The sequence below is a fragment of the Colletes gigas genome, unplaced genomic scaffold, assembly GCF_013123115.1.
Source record: "Colletes gigas isolate AHSC1104 unplaced genomic scaffold, ASM1312311v1 Colletes_gigas_Sc00020, whole genome shotgun sequence".
Taxonomy (NCBI): domain Eukaryota; kingdom Metazoa; phylum Arthropoda; class Insecta; order Hymenoptera; family Colletidae; genus Colletes; species Colletes gigas.
The window spans coordinates 2672872-2700116 of record NW_025106649.1 but is presented as its reverse complement, the minus strand read 5'-3'; the positions used below and the strand labels follow the sequence as shown (position 1 = coordinate 2700116).

The following is a 27245-nucleotide window of genomic DNA, read 5'->3' as shown; positions in this document are numbered from 1 at the left end:
ACAATTTTTCCCAGGGGTGGCCGAACACCCTGTATATGGTGTCAATAAAAACACGAATCAGAATTTTGGAAAAAGTTTATTTCATTACCCGTCAAACTTCATAACTACTGTCTTGAAAATTCATTTAAAAAAAGATTGATTTTTCACAAATTAAGGACAATTTTTATAGATCCAGTGTACACAGTAACAATAGATATATTTAGCATAGACATCCACACATGCACATACACACGTATCAAACCAACGAAGTAAATAGAAAAAAAAATGATAAACAACGATATCCTCCGTTTTTCCTATTTCTCTTTTCATTTGATACGAACTCATGTCACAGCAATATTGTCGCAATTCTACTCACCGCTTATAGAGCATTAGCCGCTTCGTACAAATTTCATTGCTTTAAACTAGAATTTGTAACTGGACCGACTAACGTCTGAAGTCTGCAATTTGTTTCAGGGAAAACTGTAGAGTGGATGCACCTTATGTAAAAACCTACGCGACTTTAGGTTACTTGTAACTTGGCGTTGAATATGTAAAAAACTTACATTTTACACTTAAACCAACATTCAGAGGTTCAATTTCGATTTTACTATACTAAGTTCGAGTGCCCGAGCTAACGAGAAACGCGTTACAATTGTTTTCGTTTCTTGGGATCGATCGAAGAGAAAGGGAGGCCAACCGATCGTCGATTTGGTTACCGGGAAGAAATAACGAGCGGTGAAGAGAAGAAGGAGCGTCGTTTCGATCCGAAAGAAAATCGCTGAAGATCTCGCGCGTGCGTAAGATAAGATATTCGACTAGATCACGCCACGAGAGGCTCGTACGTGTAAGTTCCAACGCATACGTCACCAAAATGCATTACCGATACACGAAGCATAATTGTTGCCGGTTTTTTCGTGATTCTAACTGTAATCGTAAGTTTTCGACGACGTTGTTTCGGTACACGCGTCCGCTAAAATGCCATTTTATGTATCTTCCTCTTGGAAAGGGACACAACCGACGCGATCGTTATCCGTAGATCCTCGATTTATAAAAATTCGAGCGTCGCTGCGCCATAGATGTAGTATATTATAGCGTGCAACGTGTGTTAGAATAACGTATTTACCGTGATGTTAGATGGTGTACTGTGGCCAGATGAAAAAAAAACCAAGCTATAACCGTGTCTGTCTATGTAGCCAAATGAAATTTAATCTACGACGTTACAAAGTATTTCTCGGTTCGATCTATACAGAACAAATTCCATTTATCGTTCGATCCTGCATGAGTATTAAATGCAAAGATGCGATCACGCGAGTGCTCGTCAAACATGAGCCCATTGGCCGCCCTCGCCAAACGCAAATTTCTTTAATACAAATTGCAAACTAAAAAACTGTTTCATTTTTTCATCGTTTGGTTCGAAAACCCTTTTAATTTCTTTTAATACCGTAAAGTTTCGTGTCCGTGCCAGAAATCCGATTGGAAATGTTATTTGACGAAACGATTCAAACGTTACACCAACGTGTAAATGGTTTAGATTACTGTTCGTAATAGGAACGCTTCGTCGTCGTGATATTTGATTATGGTTCCACGTAACTTTTAGCGTTCGTTGGATACGCGACAAGTATCTAATTAAAAGTATTTAGCGCTTATATTAGACTCGCTTACGGCCTGAACATACAATGGCCTGCGTTATATGCTTAAGAAATACAGAGACAACGCGTCTGTTACGTTTCGATGGTAGAAACTCGATGTGTAAGCTGTTTATTACTCGCTGTTCGTGATTATATAAAAATTAAATCGACGAAGAAGGAAAAAGGAAAACGCAGAAAAATAAGGGGACGTAATAATAACGATTCGTCCGTCGATTGCCTAAAAATATTTAAATATCCCCGAATAATCGCTTCCTTGAGATACGGTTGGGTTCTGGGTACTGTTACTGCCCTAGTACCCAGAACCCTTCGACATTGATCGAACCCTTGATCGAATTATAAATAAAACTTGATCGTATGGTCTATTGTTTATCTACTTTTCTCTCTCCTTAAGAAATCGATTCGAGTGCTTGTTAGATATAACTTGAACGTCTCGTTGTATTTTAAGAATTAGGAGAATAAACTTACGACATCCATTCATCTAGATAATTGTGTTTTAAATATTCCGCAATACGTACAGGAAAGTACAGTAAACGTGTCGAACATCCGCGCGAACATCTTCTATGAAGTACAGACTATGTTTCGATCGGATCGGTACGATTGACGATTACGATGAAACGGAACAGGGACAGAGGATCTTTTAAGGATATTCACGAATTTAATTAGCATTTTTCTATTTTAACAAAGGCAAGTAAAATTCGTTGACAAACTCGGTTATCCGGTAAATGCTCCGGTAAATATTTTTCGCGTTAATTTCGCAGCGTTGTATCGTGCAATAAAATTTTTAATATTAAGGGACGTTAGTTTAGAAACACAGCAAAGCAGTCATTGGTAACAGTTCGGGCACTCGAGGCTAGTTCTAAGAAATTTTAAATACTCACGACGAACTTACTGTTAATTCGGGAGCTCAACTTAACTATTATAAACATTCTTATTGTAGATAGGCAGTTGGTAATAAAATGAAGACGACAAATATATTACAGTTTCTAAGGGGATGCGTATGAGTACGGTATAGATGTTGAGATTATTCAGTTAACTGTGACATTAGTAGCGATAGTTTCGTCGTAAGACTGGATCTTATTTACGTGAACAGAGACGATCTATTCGGTTACGTTATCTTATAAAAATCCGCTGGGATGGGGAGTAGGGAGGATATTCACGATACAATTATCCACGAACGAGCCTCAAAATGAATCAAAAAAATCTATTTTTGTTCCACGTTTTTAGAGACGCTTATACGTGTGCACCGATGTATCTACAGATCTTTAATCGTGTATCATGGAAGATTGATTTTACTCATCGTTCGTTAAAGTCCTTGTTAACGTACAAGGGACAATTAGAGGATCGCTGTACATCCTGAATCTCTTGCCGTTTTTTTTCCATTTTATTTCATTCTCAACGTGTTTCTTTATAGACGTTTAATAAAAAGACGAGATACAAATATTTATTAGCGAACGCCATTTGGCAATTGCTCTTTTAGTAACGACTATACATACAAATACTTAACAAGTAAGTTACATCGGTATTTACAAATATGTATATAAAAATGATAAACAGTGTTCATAAAATGACGACAAACGCCTGACGAGGGACACCTGATTGGAAATTATAAGTTTAAGAATTGTATTGATTTTATTGATCTATGATTCTTAAACGTTTTTGATTTTCAATTTTGAAACGCACTTTTCCTTTTACTGTACGGGGTGTTGTGCAACACTTAAATGGAAAGAGATAAAAGACAATTTGAGTAGGCAAATTTAAACGTTTATTCTCTACAGAAAAGATATAAGGGTAAGTCGAAAATTAATTAGAAGGTATTTTAACTTCACTGTACCCGGATTACGTTCAAGTATGACGAAGAAAGTAACTATAAAAACAAAGAATAGGGATAATCTTGAAATCATCGAAATGCCTGTTTAAATTTGTCTAATGAAATTTTGTTCTATATCTGGCCCTGTGTAGATCATTATTTAAAATCTGTAGTTGTATGATATTTTAATATATACGATATACAAACACTCGGATTCCTTGACTACAAATGTCTTCCAAGTCTTTTTTAACGAGAACAAGCAGAAAAGGGACGTTGTAAACAAAAGGCACTATTATTTTTCTAGATTTAATTGTGTAACTTATAATTCTTCGGGCCGGTGTAGATTCATTTGTACATTGCTAATTACGTGCAGGGTGTTTTCGAAGGATGTATCAAGACTTTTTGAACCTGTAATAACAACTTGCTCGATTGAATAAAAAATGCTCTTAAAGTAAACAGCGATTCTCTATTTCGATACCGTAAATTGTCTATTTGTATTCATCGTTTGCTTTAAAAAAACAAAAAAATAATAAAAAAAAGATTACAAACACATATTGCTAATAATCGTATATAAATAATAAACACCATGTTGTTAATTTGGTAAAATTAACATTTTTTAAACGTAATTTAGTTTTTTATAAATTCTTGTTTCCATCGAATATATTTAACTTTGTTACTACATAACATTTATATTAAACTAGAATTTCTTCACTTATGATAGAACAAATTCTGAATGTTATGTTTTATTTTTATTTTGCTGTCTCGGCTGATTTATAAGATCCATGAGATTCCAGATAAAGTAATTACTTTTGTTCTCATTCGGCCTGAATAATTATACAACGATACGATTAAATGAAAATGAACCATATATTACCACCGAAAGACTGAAAATGTACCTAAAAACCCCAAAAAAAAGAATCCACGCTACAAGACAATGAACGTCTAGTCGTTTTAACCACTAAGGAACGTCGACGATGGAAAGTCTTAAAGAGAACGTACATTATGTAGCTAAGTAGCAATTTCTGTGGGGGACAAAGGTAATCGATTCAAGATTTCAGCGATCCCGTGTGTCCCGCGATATTTTATCGTTTCGTATTAGATAAATCCAGGTTGCTTTACACGTGCGCGCTGAAAAATGTTATATATCTAGCGAATTACCGTTAAAATTAAGAAACTGTAACGTTTAAGTCGACTGTCGTCTGTGGTAGAGTCGATAAAAGGAAATCGACTTGGCTGATGGACAAAGTTTCACGAACGACAGCCTTTTCTCGTTCTCTATCTTGCATCCACCGTCTCGAATATATATTTTAAACAATAAATCCGACACGCCGTCGAGACATCGTCGTCGTTTTAAACAACGAACGATGTTGAAAAAAAATATAACGAATAAGAAGTACCTCGAGCGTAGACTAACGAATCGTATGTGACAATGGTGGCCAAATTATCTTTGTTATGGTTCCCCCATACTTATACTTCTCGTTATATTTAAATTCTACGATTCAAGGATCCACGTCAAAAATAGAGAAATAAATTCTCAAGTTCTGCTAGCTTTTTAGAAAATTAACATTTTTCGACGTAACTTTTTCATATTTTCTCATACCCAATATAAATAAATATTCCGCTTCTTTTTGCTCTAAACCTCAAATTTTATAAAAAAACTTTGAAAAATGTTTAATTTACGGAATCAAATGCGACATAGCCAATGATAATTTTAAAAAATGTTAAACTTGAAACTCGTTAAAATTTACTGTGTTAAAATTCTTTTCTTTCGTGGATACTATTAAAAAATTTAATTATAATTACATAAAATTAAATAGAATTTATATTATAACTACAAACCCACAGAAACCAGTGACAAAAAACTGGTGTATTTAAATAAAAAGAAAAGGAGGGAAAATAATTTATAAGAAATCTATATTTTCGAGAAGATATATTATTAAATTTGTTTTATTCCCAATGCATGGTCATCCCTGGGAAAGAGGTTACCTAGAGGTCAAAGTAAGACGAAAATCAAGAATACCAATTTGTTGATGGAGGCTTCGTTAAAAAGTTATTAACAATTAAATTCAAAAATTTCAAATCGTTCTGGAAAAATTATTTTCGGTTGCGGGGGTCAATTACAATCATTTTTAGTGACTATACATACCCCCGAAATCCTACCCAGTTTCTAGAAAAAAATTCGAGAAAGTGTGAAATATTTCAACGGAAAAAAAAATTGCAAATCGATCTGGAAAAATTATTTTCGGTTACGGGGGTCAATTACAATCATTTTTGGTCATTACTATTACCCCCGAAATCCTACACACTTTCGAGGAAAAAATTCCTTGCCGAAAATATAATTAGGTGCCTAAATTCGACGAAAAAAAAAATTTCAAATCATTCTGGAAAAATTATTTTCAGTTGCAAGGGTCAATTACAATCATTTTTGGTGAATAGACATACCCCTGAATTCCTGCGCGTTTTCGAAAAAAATATTAAATACAGGCGGAACTTTAAATGTTAATAACTGTTTAACAAAGCCTCCATCAACAAATTGGTATTCTTGATTTTCGTTTTATTTTGGCCTCTAGAATTCCCCATTAAAATTTTTCCCAGGTATGGACGAACACCCCGTATACGTAAAATACTATTTTATCAGAGTTCTCCAATATTTCTGATGGGCATGAAAACCTCTAAAAGCTACCTTATTTTTTATAAAATTAATACAATTACACTTTTCTCTTGTGATTATTGTTTTATGTCACTACCATAATTTACACACGACTAAACACGACATTTGGATTTACTTGCGCCGCTTTCATAATCACCGATACGTTTATGGTGTGAATATTATATGTATATGATTTTTATCATGGTTTGGCCACCACTGATACATGTAATTCGATTTCATCGATTACTTACATTATAAACTTTTCTTTTACACTTTCGGTTTAGTGTTAATATCAAGCTCAATATATATCAATGGATATTATTAAATTCAATACTTAAGGTTCGTATGGATAAAATAGTACCTACTCGAGAAGACGAAAGATTCACGCGATACGTGCTTGATCATCAATTTCATTGACCGCCGACAAACTTCGACAGCGTTCAGGCTGTTAAAAGTAACACGCGGCAGGTTGAGCATAATTCGAAATGTAAGTATCGATCGTTAAGGGATTAATAAAACGAAAATGGAAAAAAATGTATTCCCATTGACGAAACTTTATTGTAATCGTTAACGTCGAATAGCCCGAAACTCGACGATCCATTAACACGAATAAGAATGAAAATCGCTTGGCAAAATGTAGGACGCGCGCGACTCGTATTAATAAAGTTAACTCTTCTGACACTCGTCGAAAGGAGGAGGATGTATTTTTTCGTACGTTGTCCAGGGACGAAGCCAAACGGTGAAAATGTAAAAGGAGACACAGCGAAAAAATCGAAGGGAACACACGACGAAACTTGAAACGGAATGTCAGAATCAAAATTGATGTTTTAACGAGAAAAAAAAAAATGGGAAAAAAAAGAAGCAAGGACGAAGACGACTTAAAGATAAAATCCAGACGTACGTGGTTTGGTGTATTCTAAATCCAGTTATGGTTGTTGAATAGTTGCTTAGATAAAATTAGAACGTAAACGAGAAAAAGGAATGAAGGGAACGACCTTTGTATTAGACACCTTGTAATTACGCTAGTGGTGTGCGACGCGCCTATTACGTTTCAAATTTTTTTTTCACGGTGCTTAACTCATTACTGTTACATGCATACAAGAACACACAAAGAGAATTACGATGTAGCGCGTTAGGATCGAAGAATAAATCGACTTGATCGGCGAGGGAAATTCTATCAATTGCACCTATTAGACATTTTGAACATAATATTTCTGCACACTGCTTCCATACCGTATGTTTTTCGTCCCGATTAAAAAGTTTGTATTCAAACGACACTATTATGAACTTCAATCTCGCGTAATTTGATTCTCGACACGATTTGTGATATATTTGGCGATCGGTAGCCATTGCCCAATATGGCGGAATGTGTTTCAAGTCGACTCTTTCTTCGATCCAACTATAAACGATTAAAGTATATGCAAAAGAAAGAAACAAGAAAGAATCGTTATTGTTTAGGGATAAGGTAACACGTTATAGAGTACAAAAAGGCTTTAGTGTACATAGTTTTGTAAAGTATTAAACAGTGTATAGTGATCAAAAAGATGAACGACCGGAGCAGAGCCGACGTAATTGTTTTACGTCAGTAGAGGCCGACATAAACTACGAGTGACGAGTTTTCATTGAGAAATTAAGATACTCAACCACAAGGTGTATATTGCACTTGCATAGTTCACCATGATCACTATGGAGAGAATTATATAATGTATTGAAGAAATTTCTCATTGAACCGTAGCTGCGATTACGTATACGTGGCACGTTCGTGCGTACGCGTCGCGCATAGTCGCGTATACGTAAATGCAGAAAAGATGTTATTCGTTACATATATAATATGTGATACATGCGTAATGTTATAAGCTGTCAATAGAATGTCCTAATATTAAATATTATAGTGACATTAAATTGTCTGTTGTATTTAATTCCTGCTTCACCTACTTTCTCCACCTACATACGCGTGAGATTGTGCTTCTTTTCATGTTTTGATTAATACTTTCGTAATATTAAAATTTCAAGTGCTCTATAAAATAATACGCTTTAAAGTGAAAATAAGCAAACATTTATATTTATCAAAGAAAGTGAAAAAGAAGGAAAGATCTGCTTGATCGAAGGGGAAGAAGAAGTAATAGTAAGCCAATATACGATCTTCTGTCAAAGGTAAGAAATTTGAAAACTAACATTTCACATTAATTTCAGTGTAAGAGATGTTAAACAATAATCGCGGTCGACAACAAAAAATAAAGACGCAAAAAACGCTCAAAAATTATATTTATACATATTTCAGGTAAAAATATTTGCAAAATGCTTTTAGAACAATAAATAAATATAAAACATTGTTATATAATTAGAATTTGAAAAAAAAAAAATACTAAGTCCAGAAGAGAGACTCGAATTTTTTATGTATGCGCTCAATGGTTGGCTTTATATTATTTGTTTCAATTGTTATGTAATTTTGCTTAGTGTAGAAACTTTAAACAGTCTACAAAACACTCATATATTGAAGAATACATAAAAATTCAACGTGTAAGTTACTCGAATACGCAGAAAATGAGGAAAAAATCGGTTTTTATTTTTTTTTATTGCGGCCCATCAAAATGAAAAGTCTGAAAAAAATTTAGAATAATAGTAATAGCAATACCTGTTTACTGTAAAAGTATAAAAGTAATTCCGGACCTCCTTCAATACGTAATTGACATTTTTCGGCATTTTTTGCGGTTTTTTATTTTGTGCTACCTGGTTCTTCAATCAAAAAATCTGAAAATCTTCCAAAATATGTGCCCCGGTACCCGAAATGTCTCTGAATTTTTGTACATATTTTTACTCAGTAGGTCAAGAGAAATTGCACAAAAACATGATTTTCGTTTTCACTCCATTACTACCTCCACGGTCGAGATTTCAAGTTAAAAATTGGCACATAGGGTTCTTTTTTGATAAGCTATCGAATGAACATGATTTTCGTTTTCATTCCATTACTACCCCCGCGGTCGAAATTTCAAGTTAAAAATTGGCACATAGGGTTTTTTTTTGATAAGCTATCGAATGACCCATCGTTCGTTCAATTCGGTTTGGGGGCACATTTGACCCCCTTATTCGGCTATACCCATTGTATCAATCTTTTCCTACCTACTTACAAGGGGACCTTACAGTCGTGGAAATTGCTTTTGAAAAGATAGTAGGTGCAAGTTATAGTATACATGTTCCTAGTATCAAAAAAAACCTACCTATCCTACCTACTGTTGGAAGACGAGATGTTGGCACAAATGAAATAATTTATTTTGAAAATTATAGATAAATCATTGAAATAAATTTATTAAATTGTTAATTCAAATATTCAACTATCCTTAGTCGATTCTGACGTCAAAGTAAATTTTTTAAAAGAAGAAAATAGTATACAATAAATATCTATTTCTACATGAAATACATCATACATATGTTATATTCCATATCTGTACAATATTACCAGTATCATAATTTTATAATAAAAATAATCATAAATGAATAAATTCCATATTTAACTCATATTATAAAAATTATTATGCAACTAACGTTCATATTTGAACTACTCAGTCGTATGTTAATGAAAATATTCATTTTATAAATATTTAATATATTTTCATTAATAAATGTTCGTATTAAAAATTATTCATCGCAATGTGAAACATTTATTTATGATATTAAAAAACAGTGTACAAGAAGACCAGGGAATTAAAAAATAGTATGCAACTCACCAATTGTAGAATGCAAAAAGTAGTAGTTTTCCATTATCCAATGGAAATCATCATCGAAGTCATCAAAGAAGTTCTTTCGATCGATAAATCTGGTGACGTGGTATCAGAATTCTGTAAAAAAGACAGAAAATATAACACTCTGTGTTGAAAATTATAAAAATGTTAATTTTAATAAAAATATTATAATTTTGAAAATTTGAAACTAACAATAACAATTTTTTCCTAAACATGAAAATATATACTTACATTTTTCGCTTGTGAAGCATCGTCCAATAATTTTCTTCAGTGATGCACTGACTCTAATACTGGTAACGAATGATTTTAATTTTCAAAAAAAAAATTGTAAAGTGACTCTTTTATCCCGATTCATAACCTAAAAGGAGCCCCGATGCTCTGGAAAAATTTTACAAGTGCGCAATAAACACTGACTCGATCTTCGCGTGCATTTAAATTGTAAACGATAATTTACACCAAAGTCATTGTGCTTTAAAAAGAAACAAATTATTTTACGAAACAAACACCGATTTTACCTGCCGCATTGCACGCGGCTATCAAAATTGCTAGAAGAGAGATTGGGAGAGAAAACAAAAAATATTAGTTAAACACACCTGCTGTTTTCTATTTTTTTTTTTATTTATCTAGTTTTTGACGAAGGAAATACTGTTTTCTTATACTACGAATATAGTTTCTTGTCAATAAACGTACGAATTGAATTTAAAAATATTATGTTACTGCTTTTTCTTATTACAGTTATGAGCAATAAAAATGTAGTAAAATACACGTACTTCCAATTTTCCAATAAAATTCCAATACAAAGACTAAAATATATAGACATCTACACATACGACATCTGTTGTAATAATGTATGTATATTAGATATTACCAGCACTTCATTTTAAATTTGTTCCATTTGAGATTGTCAAGTATCACGGCGTCGATTGCGTGGCCGTAGTGTGACCGTAGCGTTCCTTCCATTCGAATTGCAATCGAAAACTATAATAAAAATAAAATGCTTCAATCAAATGTGTTAAAATAACCGTACTTGTATCGTGATTAAACGGTAAATGAACTTGAAACACGTTTTATACGACTGTAATATCATTTAGAAAGATCTAATAATAAGTGATGCCGGTATCGAAGAAAAAGCGCGAAACTGATTCAACCTTTTTTACGGTTCTGACTGAATTAGTGATACAAACGTATTAATAATAAATTAAAGCACCGATAGAGAGTGGCAGAGAGCAGTGATTAGGATAGTTTAGAAGTCGATAAATAAAAAGTATGTACCTAATTAGTCGTGAAGCTGCCAATACGTTGTAAACCGCCAATTTCCATGAAACGTATGTCGACCCATTGCGCAACTCGTTTCTGTTGCAAAGTTGCAAATAAGAAGAGGGTGGGGGTAGATCGAACGTATCGATTCTAGATCGCAAGGACAGGTTAACCTCTTCCCGTATCATTTAGCTCGATGAAATCCGGGCCTAAATGGCAGGCGTCAATACGCGGTAAACAGACCAGACTGATGCTAAACTGCTTTGTAACAGAGGTTATAAGAATCGCGACCGACTCTTGTGGCGTACTGATAGAAACTAAAACTCAATCACAATCGTGATTTGCTGTCCGCGAGCCTGGCTCGTGATGTTTACGTTTGGGCCAAAAACTTAAACCTCGAATTCAATAATATCGTTGTTCCTTGTAATTGAGGATGCTCCCAGATAGAAACTGCACTTGTAAAACAAATACATACATAAAGATTCCAGACAAACAATTAATTACTTGGTGATTTGTTATTTTTATACTTTTATGACATCACAATGCGATGCAGCACCTTTCGATAAATTCGAGAGTTTTTCTTGCAGACTACATCTCGATCTACTACGCAAATCATGAGTAACTCAATCGATCGAAATACTTCAGTTTTATAACCCTACTAACGTATAATGTGTAAATATATTAACTTTCAACTTAATAAATAATAACGAATGAAATTTTTGCATTTGCTAACCACTAAATTTATGAATATTGATTGCACATATTTTTATTGTCATTCATCATGTTGTCGATTACATTAAAATGCAGTTTTTCTTTTAATTAGAACATATAATCATATTGTTACATTAATAAAATACAACATGAATTGCCTGCAAATAATATTTCTGAACTCTGTTACCTGTCAAATCGACAATGTTGCAGTCTACGCTATAAAACACAAACTTTCACTAAATACCTGCTCTAACCTATAAATCAACTGTTTCTTTGTGCGTCCTAAAATGTTCCCTAAAGTTATTTGTTTTCATACCTACCAGTAATTACATAGGAACCTTTCTTGATCCTGAGTCGATAACATCGTATTTGACACTGTAATGGTAAAAGATACGAGTTCGCATTGTGGCACACGCACATACGAAATGTGCAACATAAACGTTGCATTTAATGTTTTTTTCTTAACACATGGATTACACACAGACAAAGAGCTTGTGACTCCTCTTATCAATTTATACAGTGCTTAAAACTGTGCTTTATTTACAAAAGTAAAATTTACATTTAATTTATAGCATTCGAGAAATTGTTTCGAGTTTTTCAAACCTACTGCGTGTATTTTATTACAGTCATAGGCTTTTTAGAGACTGAAGTACATATATCGTGAAAAAGACTTTTACAACGTAGGCATTCTACATTTAAGAAATCTGACTGTGGAAACTCGTATTCAAACCATGTACCAACAATTTCGTTTGCTATTAATATCGAAAATAATTTGCATGAAAAACATTGATTAAGTTAGATCGAAAGGTAATATATTTACGCATTATACATTGGTACATTGCAAAATTAACGTATTTCGATTGACAGAGTCACTTATGATTCGCGTAGTAGATGAAGATGCAGCGTGTAAGAAGAACTATCGAATCTTTCGCTAGATGGATGTTTCACATAACGATGTCGGGAAAGTGCAAGGATAATAAATCATTGGGCAATTAAGGGTTGGTTTTGAAGCTTTATTTAATTCTTTTATTGACGTAATTTCTACCTGGACCGTCCTCGACCATAAGGACCAATAATATTAGTGAATTTGGGGGTTAACCTGTTCTTGCGATCAGACTCGATACGTTTGAGCTAACCCCACTTGCTCCTAATTTACAACCGTAATGCTTTCCACTATAGAGTTGACATTCGTGCCGTGGAAATTGGTAGAACAAGACGTGTTGAGAGCTTCACGACTTATTATTTAAGTGCGTATTTTTCACCTGTCGATTTCTTAACGATTCTAATCGCTATTACTGCTATCCTACACTCCCTATCGGTACTTCCTTTTAATATTCTTACATTTTTATTGCAAATTCAGTCGAAAAAAAAAACTTTAAAATCACCAGAAGAAAATATTTAAAGAAAATCGAACCTCTTTCTGTTTGGAAAAGAAAAATAGAATGGCTTCGTACAGACGAAGATTTTATTTCAATTTTAGAAAATTATATATAAAAAGACGACTGATGTTCACTGTTTTCAGATTTTACAATTTTTGTTGAAATCGAAGATTAAATTATTTTTAGAATGATATCGACAGTTCTGTTAAAGTAGACAAAACAACGCTATTTTAACGATAAAACGTTTACAAATTATGTCATAAAAATCTTACGGACGTTTTTTTTTATCTTTATAATGGTCTGCTTAAACAGATTTTGGAAACTATGTTTATAAAGTATAAATTTTGTACAAAATACAGTAAATATTATGTATTGTTCATAAAACACAATGTACGATACTAAACTATTATAAAATAAAAATTATCACATTTTTCGTGGACGGAATACGAGTTACTCGATAGTTTTGGGTATAAACAAAAAATAATCTATTCTCGAAATTACGAAACATGTGCTGTGAATTTCATCTAAAAGAAAAACACACACAACGACGATAATAATGATTCCGAAATGACTGAATAAAATTACAAAAAAAAAATTGTTATAACTTTCGTCGTACGATAGTTTTACGCAAGTGTACCTCACTTTGTTCAATAACAGTGGCATCGATGAAGAGGACAGTTGGGTGGATAAACGAGACATTTGTCCATACAATAAACACTTGCTCCTTCCTTGCCAGCTATTTCTCCGATCGCATCGCACACTTCCCTATTAAAAATGTACAAACGATTACTTTGTTGCTTGGAAAAAAGAAACTTTGAAAGTCATTTACTATTTAAAATGTTGAAACGTTACTGCATATAATAACTTACGGGCATTGACAGATAGCCGATGGACAGTTCGGTGGATAACGAAGACAATTATTTTGACACCAGTCACCCATTCCCGGTATACGTCGGTAAAGGGGAGTGGGCATGCAAATCTGAGACCTGAATATTAAATTATTTTATAGTAATTTCCGCTCGCGTAACTATAGTTAAGTTTATGACACTGCCAATTGACAGTTATATCAATATCAATATTTATTTAGTGATACTGGTGTTCCCATCCTTAATGATAAATTACAATAATTCTAACAGCATAACGTTTCTGAATTCTGATATATCATGACAACAACAAAAATTTTAACTTTAAATGCATATATATTATTGATACATGTATCTATTTTTATTGAAAAATTTTCACATAGAAATAAACACCCAAAAATGTGGTATAATATAAAGAAAGGCTTTAACTGACGTAGTCCTAAAGATGGATCTCCAACTAGCGATCAAACTGTACAACTAATGTCTAAACGAACTAGTTAATGTTACTGTTTTTGAAACGTGCATTTTAAGCATTGACTTCCTCCATAAGAAATGGGTTCTCAGCCACACGGTACAGCTGAAAATCGATTGATCACCACTGTACAGTTCGTCGAGCCAAGGTTTCAGCTGTAATGCAACACCGTTTAATGGACTCGAAGCAGTAAAAGCCACAGCAGGGTAGTTCTCTGTGGCGTTCGTGCTAGAACGGACCGAAGTCGGTTTTCGCCAACCACATTAATACTTTGCCACGTCACCCATACAGGGTGTTCGGCCATCCCTGGGAAAAATTTTAATGGGAGATACTAGGGGCCAAAACAAGACGAAAATCAAGAATACGCTTCGTTAAAAAGTTATTAAAAAATTAAATTAAAAAATTTCTAATCGTTCTAAAAAAATTATTTTCGGTTGCGGGGGTCAGTTACAATCATTTTTCGTGAATAGACATATCCCCGAAATCCTGCGCATTTTCAAGAAAAAAAATTCAGAAAGGTGGACAAATTTTTCGGCAAAAAAAAAATTTCAAATCGTTTTGGAAAAATTATTTTCGGTTGCAAGGGTCAATTACAATCATTTTTGGTGAATAGACATACTCCCGAAATCCTGCACAGTTTCGAGACAAAAATTCAGTACGGGCGGAACTTTAAACGTTAATAACTTTTTAACGAAGCCTCCATCAACAAATTGGTATTCTTGATTTTCGTCTTATTTTGGCCTCTAGAATCTTCCATTAAAATTGTTCTCAGAAGTGGCCGAACACCCTGTATATGGGTGACAGGATTTACCACTACGATACTAGAAAAATTAATTCTCAAGTTAAGACGTCGAGGGAAATAAATTTGAATAGAGTTTGTGAATTTTAACAGGGTTACGAAAATAAGTACTGAAACAAACTTTAGGTTATGTAGCTTACATATAGGGTTAGGTCTGGGTTAAGATTTACCATTTTGATATTAGAAAAATTAATTTTCAAGTTAAGACGTCGAGGGAAATAAATTTGAATAGAGTTTGTGAATTTTAACAGGGTTACGAAAATAAATTTTGGGTTATGTAGCTTACAAATCTAAAATTAAAATTTTACTTGTGCAGAATATTATATGGTTTTGATCTGGCAGTGAATGTGTTAAAGAAGCAATGCACCCATGTAACGTAAGAAAATGTGGTATCGCGTTATCCGTTTTCCATCATAAATATTCTCACACTACACGTGCGATATTTCTTTGATGTGGTTGACAAAAAAAACCGACCTCCATCCGATCCAACACGAACGCCTCGGCCTGACCATCCTGCTTCGAATCTTTCTAACAGTGTCAGATTACAGTCGAAACTAAAGCATTAATTATAAACGATACTCTCTACCAAGAAACCATAAACTATTTTGTCACTTATTTTCATTATATTGAGAACAGTTCTCTAACAATTATTTCTGTCAAATCAGATTTGAGTGATCAACGATTTTCATAACGTCGAAATTCATTATATCGTAGTATATTAATATTTATTCGAATTATTAAAATTCTAAAATATATATATTCTAGAAATAGTTTTAAAAACATTTATTAAATGACAGTTATTTTTAGCATTTGTTTTGTCCTGGATAGCCCGCGTTCAAATAAGCAAGACAATGCAGTATATTGGATTGTAGACATTCAATGTTTACTCATTTGGTTTTGTCTACTTTCTCGAACACTGTATGAATTCGTTATGTTTGCGGAACAGAAAGCGCATCTTTTACGAACATCTTACGTAACACAGGACTACTCATAATATTAGGCCACTTCGAAAGACATTCTTTATACGACACATACAGGACATTATTAATTCTAACTAGTATTTTATTATTTACTATTACGGTTGTACGAAACAGATTTTTCCGAATGTTCGATGTAAGAAATTTATATAAAACTTAACCTTATTTAGGACTTGATTAAGCAGTCTATCTGTTACTGTTTCTATTTATTGTTTCTAGTAGTAATTTTGTTTCACTTGCGACGATTCGTAGAATACTCACCTAACGACCAATGGGAATATATTGTTCGGAGAACTATAATCTTTGTAATAAAGCAAAAAGGGATTATCCTGCTGCACGAAGAGTGGTGGCACGCCTGCTGTGCTCGTAACGATGCTAACGTCGGCGCAATTTCGGAACGTTTCTGGTCTACCACAGCCGCTAGCCTCGGTTCCATTTTCACAAATACCCCACATGTTGCCTGATAACATTTATAATAAAATTACATCGTGAATTTCAATAATATTATTTATGATAGCATTGCTGAATCGCAGAGCAAATAGTGTTAAATGCATTAAAAAGGAATTTGATGCGTTTAATGCAGGTACGAAAGTACACAATATGTATACAAAATGGATTATGTAAATGAAAAGACTTAAATATTTCCGTTACTTATAAATATACATATATTTGTATCGTTTCGCTGGTAATCGCCCCAGGGTTAACATGTTCATTTCATGTAAGTACCGGTGGAAGCGAAATTCGACACCAGCAGATGTTTGTACACAGCAATATCCTTGAGCCTCGGAGTCGCCTTTATCTTTTGCCGACAGCCGCAGTCGACAACCGAAAAAAAGGACAATAAGGGAGAGCAAATGAGAAAAAAACAATTGTCCTTTACACAAATCGACGCCGGTATCTCGGTTCATATCGTTTTTTAAGTGTCATTTTTCACGCTTTACTGGTTTTACGGATTTTATGGATTCCCCCACAATTGGGAGGGATAGAAATATTCAATCTACGAATCACATTTAGGACTCATTTTAAGAATCATTACTGTATCATTAATTTCAGAGATGAAGAACTTGTAACACTTTATTTGGGCCACGTGATATAATGCCAGGTAATAAACTAATAATTTTGACATCAATGCTTTACAAGCTGTAAGCTTGACAAGCCTGTGAAGTGTAGCTTAAAAACTTAAAGAAGATTTCTTGTCACCAAATAGACATTCTTGTCATCCTGTTAGTAACCTTATTTCTTTTAAACAGTATCAAAAGTATCAGATGACAGATTCAGGTAATAATTTTATCGCCTGGTCCCATCTGCATCACTCTCTCTTTCACGCTCAAACCACTTATTGCTTCAAAAGCCTTATGAAACCCGATATGAGCGACAGAGGTGACAGGAATTAAGTGGTGTTATCTACCTTCGACTCGTTAATCTCTGACAAGAAGATACTATGATTGATTCCCTGAGAACTGATGCAAATTGAATGGATCCAATCTAGCAGTCGTATGATGACATACTGTAGAACAATTCGTTTCAATGCCCATTTTTTCTGAGCAATTAGTAATTCATGAAAACAAATCTTTAACATAAGTTATGAATCCTTAAAATCTGCAGTCTAGTTATAACATTTATACAGGGTGTTCGGCCATGCCTGGGAAAAATATTAACGGGAGATTCTAGAGTCCAAAATAAAACGAAAATCAAGAATACTAATTTTTTGATGGAGGCTTTGTTAAAAAGTTATTAACGTTTAAAGTTCCGCCTGTACTGAATTTTTTTCTCGAAAATGTGTAGGATTTCGAGGGTATGCATATAAACCAAAAATGATTGTAATTAATCCACGCAACCGAAAATAATTTTTTTAGAACAATTTGAAATTTTTTAATTTTGTTGAAAGTTGTACACATTCTCGAATTTTTTATTTTCGTTTCAAAATTGCAGTACCTGCTAAAATTTTTTCCCCGAAAATGCGTAGGATTTCTGGGGTATGTGTATTCATCAAAAATGATTGTAATTGACCCCCGCAACCGACAATAATTTTTTTAGAACAATTTGAAATTTTTTAATTTCGCCGAAAAATTTTGTCGATTTTTCTTACAAATTCGTTTTTCATTGTTGGTAGTTTTATTTGACGTCCTACGGAAAAGTTGTCTAACACTTTTTTGTAGATACCCATGAGCTCTACTATAAAAAAAAGTTTCAATGAGATACGTTCACTATTGTAGCAGTTATGGCCATTTGAAAATTGGGCCATTTTTATGGGGGTTGTCTCATTTTGTGGGGTCAAGGAACAACTTTTCGAATATTTTTAGAATTTCTACATATTCTTCGCCAAAATACGCGTTGTTTGGCGTTTGAAACATTAAAATCCCTCAATCCGTTCAGAAGTTATGACATTTTAAAGATTCGCATGAAATTTCGGGGGTGCATTTCTGGCCTCATTAAATTTACGATCGGGCATTTTTTTCTCGGAAGTGCGAAGGATTTCGTGGGTATGTGTAATGACCGAAAATAATTGTAATGGACCTCTGCAACCGAAAATAATTTTTTCAGAATAATTTGAAATTTTTTAATTTAATTTTTTAATAACTTTTTAACGAAGCCTCCATCAACAAATTAGTATTCTTGATTTTCGTCTTATTTTGGCCTCTAGAATCTCCCATAAAAATTTTTCCCAGGGATGGCCGAACACCCTGTATGTCTGTATACATACAATTTCAGATTGCTCGTGTAAAATAGAAATTAATCAAATATGAGCGTGTTTGGTATCATTATAATTGTATGAATTTCATCATTCTGATTAAAGCAGTTGGGGCAGTAGTAAAATAACGAATATAAAAATTTTATATGTTTAGCGTCGTTTTCTCATTGGTAATTGAGTCATCATCGATCGCGGATCGTAAATAAGGCGAAGGCTCGCTCCGTGCAAGTGGTTCCAAGAAGTTGTGTCGATAACTCTGCGACGACTAACGAGACTTTACTGTATTATTCAAATATTCTAATTTAAGTCTTCTCTCTACAAGTCATTCATATTACATTCGTGATCTCGGTCGCTTAAAAAGCAATTACCTCCTTCATTTTTTCGCCTTATTTTCTCATTACAATCTCTCTTGAGGTAAATGCAATTACCCCAAATATACTGCATCGTTACGTTCCCATTATTAAACTTATTAACTTGGAAGAAACGAAATTCGAGTAACGTGAATATTCTAACCATTTTTTTATTTTGGCAACGAAACGGTTTTAAGGTGAAAACATACCCCCAAATAAATTAACCTTTTATTGGAAGGATATCGAAATCCCCATTTGTCGATAATATGAAATATTATACGAATACACATTTACAATAATATGAAAACTCACAATTTTTCTAAAAGGTGTTTTCACCCCTAGGATCGTTTCGTTGCTGAAACAAAAAATAGTTATGTTTTTAGCTTGAATTACATTTCTGCAAAGTTGCAAGTTTTTTTTGTAAATTTTCGAGCTATAATTAACAAATATAAAATCCAATTTCATGGATTTTGGCTGTTTCAACAATTAATTTATGCGATAAAACAACACTTTGTTGCCTTACAGAGACGAACCAGTGGATCATTTTATGAATTAATTTATTTTCGTATAACAGTTTTCCATTTGAGTTGCAATGATTCGAATGCTATTTCTATAGGAAGCCACAAAGCTTTTAAACATCCCTCGTTAGTGCATATAACAGTTAAATTTGAATAAATAAACATGATAATACCAACCGGTGTAATAATTCCATTGTATCACACATTGAGAACAGGTGACGTAGGATGGCAAAGTAACACTGTACCGAAATATAGCTTTTTTTTCGGTATCTAGTGGTATTTCGAAGCGAACGTCTCGAGTTCCGGTAATGTACAAAGGATACCTCAAGCATAAAAATTTATATCAATAGATTGAACGCTGTACTCATTAATAACACACACGATACTGTAGACGTTGTTCCTGTTACCTGTCAAAGCACTCTTGGGTCGCTTCGTTTCTTGGATTATTGGTTGGACAGAGGTACATTTCGAATCTTCCCAAATGATTTGCCGTAAGTTCAACCTCGACATCAATATCCTGTATGTGTGAACAGTGTAAAGAACAAATGAAATATAACGAAGCTATAATCTAGGAGAAGATGCTAGAAGAATGTTAATAAACCAAACGAATTTTCTGATGTCGAGAAAATGAAATAAAATTCGATTTTTATATTCTAGAAGCCAATCTGACGACAAGAGACTGAGGCCCACTACGCTGCTCTATCTCGCCCACTTTCGACGTACCCTGTTTTTACGCTTGTCGTCGAAGGATACGTACGATCCATGGCCTCAGATCGGGATAAAAAAAAAGTCAATGCCTCAAAATAATCGACACCTTCCCGGATGCGTGGAAACGAGAGGCACCAAAGCAAGCTGGGGATCGCTGTATTTGCATTTTGTTACATCGACTGAATTTTTTCTACGCCCATTAAAGGTCCGTTTTCGTCGTATTGGTCCAACAGTACAAATGTTTATAGAAACGAAGATAAAATTAAGTCACCTGACCGCTCGTGTAGCGTCTAACAATAGTTCCTCTCGCGTAGTCGCCACCTGCTTCGTGCGGTCTTGGCTCGTTCAGGTGATAAGCATCGCCGCAAATTCCGCATTGGCCATTGTTCTGTACCCATTGCACTAAACGAGTATAAAATAGATCTAACTAACTTAAGAAGAAACGATCATGTTAAAATTAAACTCATTCGCAATAACAAAGAAAAATGTTAAAAAATGTCCAAATTGTAATGTAAATCTCAGTAGGAAACATACTATATTTGAATCCAATGATCTTCATCATAGTAGAGGAAAACACAAAATTAAAATTGATATGATCGAGGTAATGAACTCAACTGAAAACGTAATGAAACTTAGATTTTTAAAGGACATTAATGTATACAGGGTGTTCGGTCACCTCAGGGAAAAATCTTAATGGGAGATTCTAGAGGCCAAAATAAGACGAAAATCAAGAATACGATTTTGTTGATTGAGGCTTCGTTAAAAAGTTATTGACGTTTGAAGTTCCGTCTGTAATGAATTTTTTTCTCGAAAATGCGCACGATTTCGGGAGTATGTCTATTCACCAAAAATAATCGTAATTGACCCCCGCAACCGAAAATAATTTTTTCGGAGCGATTTAAAATTTTTTTTTTTTTCGAAAAATTTAGGCACAGTCGATTTTTCTTAAAAATTCATTTTTGATTTTTAATAATTTTGTTTGTCGCCCGACAAAAGAGTTGTTTAATACTTTTTTGCAGGTACCCATGAGCTCTACTTCCGAAAAAAGTTTCATTGAAATATATTCACTATTGTAGGAGTTATGGCTGTTTGAAAACTGGACCAGTTATATGGGGTTTTTCTCACATTACGGGCCACGGAGCAACTTTTCCAACATTTTCATAATCTCTACATATTCTCCACTAAAATACGCGTTGTTTGGTTTTTGAAACATTAAAATCGTCCAATCCGTTCAGAAGTTATGATGTTTTAAAGATTCGCATGAACATTCCTACAGAAATTATATTTTCGGTAAGGAATTTTTTTCTCGAAACTGAGTAGGAATTCGGGGGTATGTCTGTTGACCAAAAATGCTTGTAATTGACCCCTGCAACTAAAAATAATTTTTCCAAGACGATTCGAAATTCTTTTTTTTTCACCCAAAATTTTCAACCCCTACTTAAATTTTTTTCTCGAAACTGAGTAGAAATTCAGGGGTATGTCTGTTGACCAAAAATGCTTGTACTTGACCCCTGCAACTAAAAATAATTTTTTCAGAATGATTTGAAATTTTTTAATAACTTTTTAACGAAACCTTAGTCAAGAAATTGATATCCTTGATTTTCTTCTAGAATCTCTCACTAAAATTTTTCCCCGATGTACCCGAACACCCTATATAACGTGATCTAAAATAAGAATATTTAAATTATCGATGGTCGTTCATAATTTAAAATAAAAAAGTAATAACGTTTCTATAATAGTTCGTCAATAATAGTGAGTATAGTATTAAGATTAATATTTATTTTGTTAAATTTTCAATCAGTAGCTTTCTCAGAACTGTGGTCTGATGATTGAAACGTGGATTTTATGTATTAGCAATTTTCAATACAAGCGTTCGAATACTTTCGTAAGCAACAAGGTCAGTTCGTTTGTTAATGAAAATTAATCGTTGTCGAGTAACTCACCTGCGTATCCTCCGCAAAAGAGCTCGTTATCGTTGTAATTAACAGGATTCGGATATCCAAACCGCCACATACTATTTCGAGAAGGCGGATCCATCAGACGTCCATGAGAGTTTACAGGAATGGGATTATGAACCTTTAGAATCATCACTTTTTATTCTTCTAAACATCGTGGGTACTTTACAAACATTTCCCATACAAATTCACGGCGAAATATAAAAATAAAATAACTATCATATTTTTTAAAGGATTGCTTGTAATCCGTATTCGGGCATGTAAGAAAATCTCGAACGAATCGAAGCAAAAGAATCTTGTACGCTGAATTTAACACTGTATCGTAAATTCGAGGTGCTATTGTCCGTGTTTGTGAAAAATGGTTTCATAAATTCACCGATAACTGGTTTGCAAGGAATTTCGTTTAAATTGTTCGCGCAATGTCGCTTGGCGTCCTCCAGAATCACAGGCAAATAATATGCACTTTTCTCAAAAACAAAATAAACAGGCGGTCAAGTATGTTACGAAACGCGATGGCGTAAAAGTAAATCACGTAACTGACAGGTCCGTTGAATAATTTTAAGCGAGCCCTTTCTTTGCCAGTGGCAAAAAATAAGAATGTGCCCGTACAAAAGTTACGGCAACGTTAATATTTCTTAAAACTAACATGGACCAATTAAAGACTGTGATATATCTAATATTGCGTAACAATACCGCTCGATTGCAATACCTTTTATAAAGTGCAATTAATAATAAGATGTTTCTAGGAGTGAGCATTGAAAATGGCGATTCATTAGGCAATCTGCTTCCAGGATACTTTAAATGTTGTAATTTTATAAATTAGAACAAAGAATTATACACCGACAATTCTCGGTGAACAAAATCTTTGTATTATGTCTATAATAATTCTGATTTTATGGGTTTTAAAATGTAAATATACAGGGTGTTCAGCCACCCCTGGGAAAAATTTTAATGAGAAATTCTAAAGGCCAAAATAAAACGAAAAATCAAGAATAGCAATTTTTTGATGGAGGCTTTGTTAAAAAGTTATTAACGTTTAAAGTTCAGCACGTACTGAATTTTTTTCTCGAAAATGCGCAGGATTTCGGGGGTATGACTATTCACCAAAAATGATTGTAATTGACCCCCGCAACCGAAAATAATTTTTCCAGAAAGATTTGAAATTGTTTTTTTCCGTCGAAAAATTTCACACCTTCTCGAATTTTTTTCTAGAAAGTGGGTAGGATTTCGGGGGTATGTCTATTCACCAAAAATGCTTGTAATTGACTCCAGTGACTAAATATAATTTTTTTAGAACGATTTAAAATTTTTGAATTTAATTGTTAAATTGGTATTCTTGATTTTCGTCTTATTTTGGCCTCTACAATCTCCCATTAAAATTTTTCCCAGAGGTGGTCGAACACCCTGTATATGCCAGCCTATTATGGATCTTATTATACAAGTAGTTGTAGTTTCTCTACCTGGATTTGCATTACTATACAACTACGTCATACACTTTATGAAAGTGTATGAATATTTTATAATGTACTTAACAAACTTTTAACGTGCATCCAACTTGAACAACAAAGATAACGAAATAATGAAACTGGACAGAGATTTTCAGTCGGTTAAAAAATAAAAACAAACTTGGATACGATATTAATACATTTAATATTACGTAATTTTAAATGCAGTTGAAAAATATCCATGTTTCTGCGCTCGAATAAATGAACAGTTTACATTACTTACATATAGGATAATGCAGGATATTAGAAAGCATATATCGGGACTTCGAAGTCTGGTAATCATGGTTGCCTGAAACAAAATTTACACGTAAATACAAATTAAATTGTTATTGGTTTATTTTTAACGAATTTCCCCAACGAAAACTGTGTGAAATCACAAGACAAATAAAGTTTCATCGATAAAATATTCTTTTAAGAACAAAAATAATTTATATGCAAGTAATTTTGTATAATAGAAATAAGTGAATTAAATTACTTCAAATTCGTTAAAGCTACAAATAGCAGCATGATGATAACAATTATATTCTGTCATTTCAGAGTTCATTATTTTAACACTTTTTAAATGTTTATGTTTACAAATAATAATGTTTATTTCTCAATGAATATATTCTAGCTTGAATAACCCAAACTTGAATGTTTATTGTTATAATCTTTTTCGTAGTTCGCTCAGACACTGATTCATTTTTTTTAGATCTTTCACTCGTGACCCTCAAGAAATACAACATAGCGAACTGGAGGGAGGTCATGTGGCCCCCGTTGAGAATCTCTGATCAAGAAGAAGGAATTTCGATTGCTCTGTTATTCAAGAAGTAAAAACTCAATTTTCATATGACAACATTCGTTGGTAGTAATTTTAATTGCGGTCCATAGATCCGGTTCCGTTTATTTCAAAGTAGCAAATAAATTAGGGGGCATCGTGAATAAATTGCAAAGGTATGGCCTTGAATCAGTTAGTAGCAACGGAATCTTGCGTAAGAAAGTAGACGCTATTTATATGTATGTATAGAGCCAATCGGGTCAGATTACGACAATAAAAGTGATTCTGAAGCTGTTTATTGTATCACGTATCAGCTGTTACACACGATCGTTTAGTAACAACATTTCCATTCGTCGAAACATTTCGAACGTATCGTAATTCAAATAAAAAGCTCAACTTTTGCGTAGCTCTTTTTTTTGTTATTATTTGTTACTTTCTGACCCTGAGAGTGACGAGTGGCAACAGTTAAAACAGTAATCCTTTCTAATTATTATGAGAGAACAATTAGCATGCTCGATTCTGAACTGCATTAAAATGAACTGTTCCTTTCTCGTAAGGTCTGTCATGAATTTAACGTCGGTTACGTCCCGCCAACCATACATATATCTTGCTGTGGTTTCTTTTTTCGATTTCTGGTACCATTTCTTACTTATTAATTTTTTAACGAGCCCCTGGAAGTCTTAAAGTTATGGTGAAATGTCCTGTCCCTTTCCCATAAAATCTCCCATGAATCTTACTTCGGTTACCATGTCCTGCAACCATATATCTCGATGTGATCTCTCTCTTGCCTTTCTGGTTTCATTTCTCGTTTATTCATTTTTTAATGTGTTTGCTAAAATCTATTGTAGAGGGGTTTCAAGTTGTGAGATTATCTGCAGCGCCATTCTTGCAAAGATTTTCATGAATTTTTTTTTATTTTTGGTGCCACATTTTGATTGTTAATTTTCAAATATATTTTTCCATATCTTTGTAATATCTCGTAATATCTATCATGAATTTTATTTAGCTTCCCATGACTTTGTAATCGTAGCTTGCTGTGAAACTCTTCTTCTATTTTTGGTACAATTTTTAATTTATTACTTTTACTGTGAGAGATATTAAAGTTGAGAAATTATCTACTCCTTTCTGATCAAATCCGCAGTGAATTTGACTTTGATTGCCGCGCCTCTGCAATCAGGTGTATCTTGCTGTGATTTTGTTACAATTTTTCATTTATTTATTTTTCAACGTGTTTCTCGAAGTCTCTGTAGAAGGTTAATCAATTGTGAATTTAGCATATTACAAACGTTTGCTTCGCTTAATTTTGTCGAATATTTTAAAGATTGTCCTCAAAAGGAAATTAGATTAGAAACATGTTTCTAATATAATTCTTCTTGATGAAATTAGAATTCCTTTAATTTATCGTTTCCTACGTTTGTTGCAATATCATGTATCCTGTCTGAACTATGTTTTGTATCGTGTACACCGGCGAACGCGAAGTCAAAATATTGAATGAGATTAGCATACATTAAAGTTGACATTAAAACCGAGACCAATGTTAATGTCTTTGCACGTCCAATAAATGAATTGCTAAATCGTAGAGCCTTTGATCGAAACGCTTATTATGTATCTTGAGTTTAGGTTCTAAACACGAGCGATCTAGACTCATAATTACACTTTCATACGAGATGTAATTTGATCTTCTGCGCTTTATGACACATAATAGTGACGCAATAGTTCCGAACAATTAACTGCATTATGAAACAAATTTCAAACTCCGATCGCATTGGTATAACATATGTACGTACATCAGAAAGATGTACGGAACTTATGAATTATGAACGTCGAAATTATTCTCATTTTATCGCAATTCAAAGTTCTATTAGTGTTACAAAACTCGTTGCAAGACCATAAAAAAATATTAAATCTTCTTTTGGGAGATTCTGGAGACGAAAATCAAGAATACTAATTTCTTGACTGAGGCTTCGTTAGTAAGTTAGTAAGTTATTAAAAGATTAAATTAAACAATATCAAATCATTCTGGAAAAATTATTTTCGGTTGCGGGGGTCAATTACAATCATTTTTGGTGAATACACATACCGTCGAAATACTACCCACTTTCGAGAAAAAAATTCAGGTAGGTGCTGAAATTTTTTGGTGAAAAAAAATGTTTCAAATCATTCTGAAAAAATTATTTTTGGTTGCAGGGCTCGATTACAATCATTTTTGGTCATTACACATACCCCCGAAATCCCGCGCATTTTCGAGAAAAAAATTCAGTACGAGCGGCACTTTAAACGTTAATAACTTTTTAACGAAGCCTCCGTCCACAAATTGGTATTCTTGATTTTCGTCCTATTTTGACCACTAGAATCTCCCATTAAAATTTTTCCCAGGGGTAGTCGAACACCCTGTATAAAATACTGTGAGAAAGAAAATAACTATCACTGCAGTCTGCCTCAAACCGCGACAGTCGATACTCGAGGGAAGGTCGTTA

At 33.6% G+C, this 27245-nt stretch overlaps 2 protein-coding genes across 2 annotated transcripts in view; one reads left to right on the top strand and one right to left on the bottom strand.

Moving 5' to 3' along the window:
• LOC122400767 overlaps positions 1-5469 on the top strand; it is a 52864-nt gene extending 47395 nt beyond the window's left edge. The window contains exon 16 of the mRNA XM_043402400.1: positions 454-5469. Within this exon, the coding sequence (XP_043258335.1) occupies positions 454-514 (61 nt within the window). The 3' untranslated portion in view covers positions 515-5469. The remainder of the gene's footprint in view (positions 1-453) is intronic.
• An 8350-nt stretch (positions 5470-13819) lies between these two features.
• Positions 13820-24294, bottom strand: LOC122400890. Its single transcript, XM_043402625.1, has 8 exons — positions 24235-24294; positions 22495-22627; positions 20823-20953; positions 20251-20360; positions 20021-20166; positions 16545-16743; positions 14042-14158; positions 13820-13937 (listed from the first exon to the last, which is right to left on the bottom strand). The coding sequence occupies exons 1-8, from the start codon at positions 24292-24294 to the stop codon at positions 13820-13822; spliced, it is 1014 nt and encodes a 337-aa protein (XP_043258560.1).
• Positions 24295-27245: the final 2951 nt, after the last annotated feature.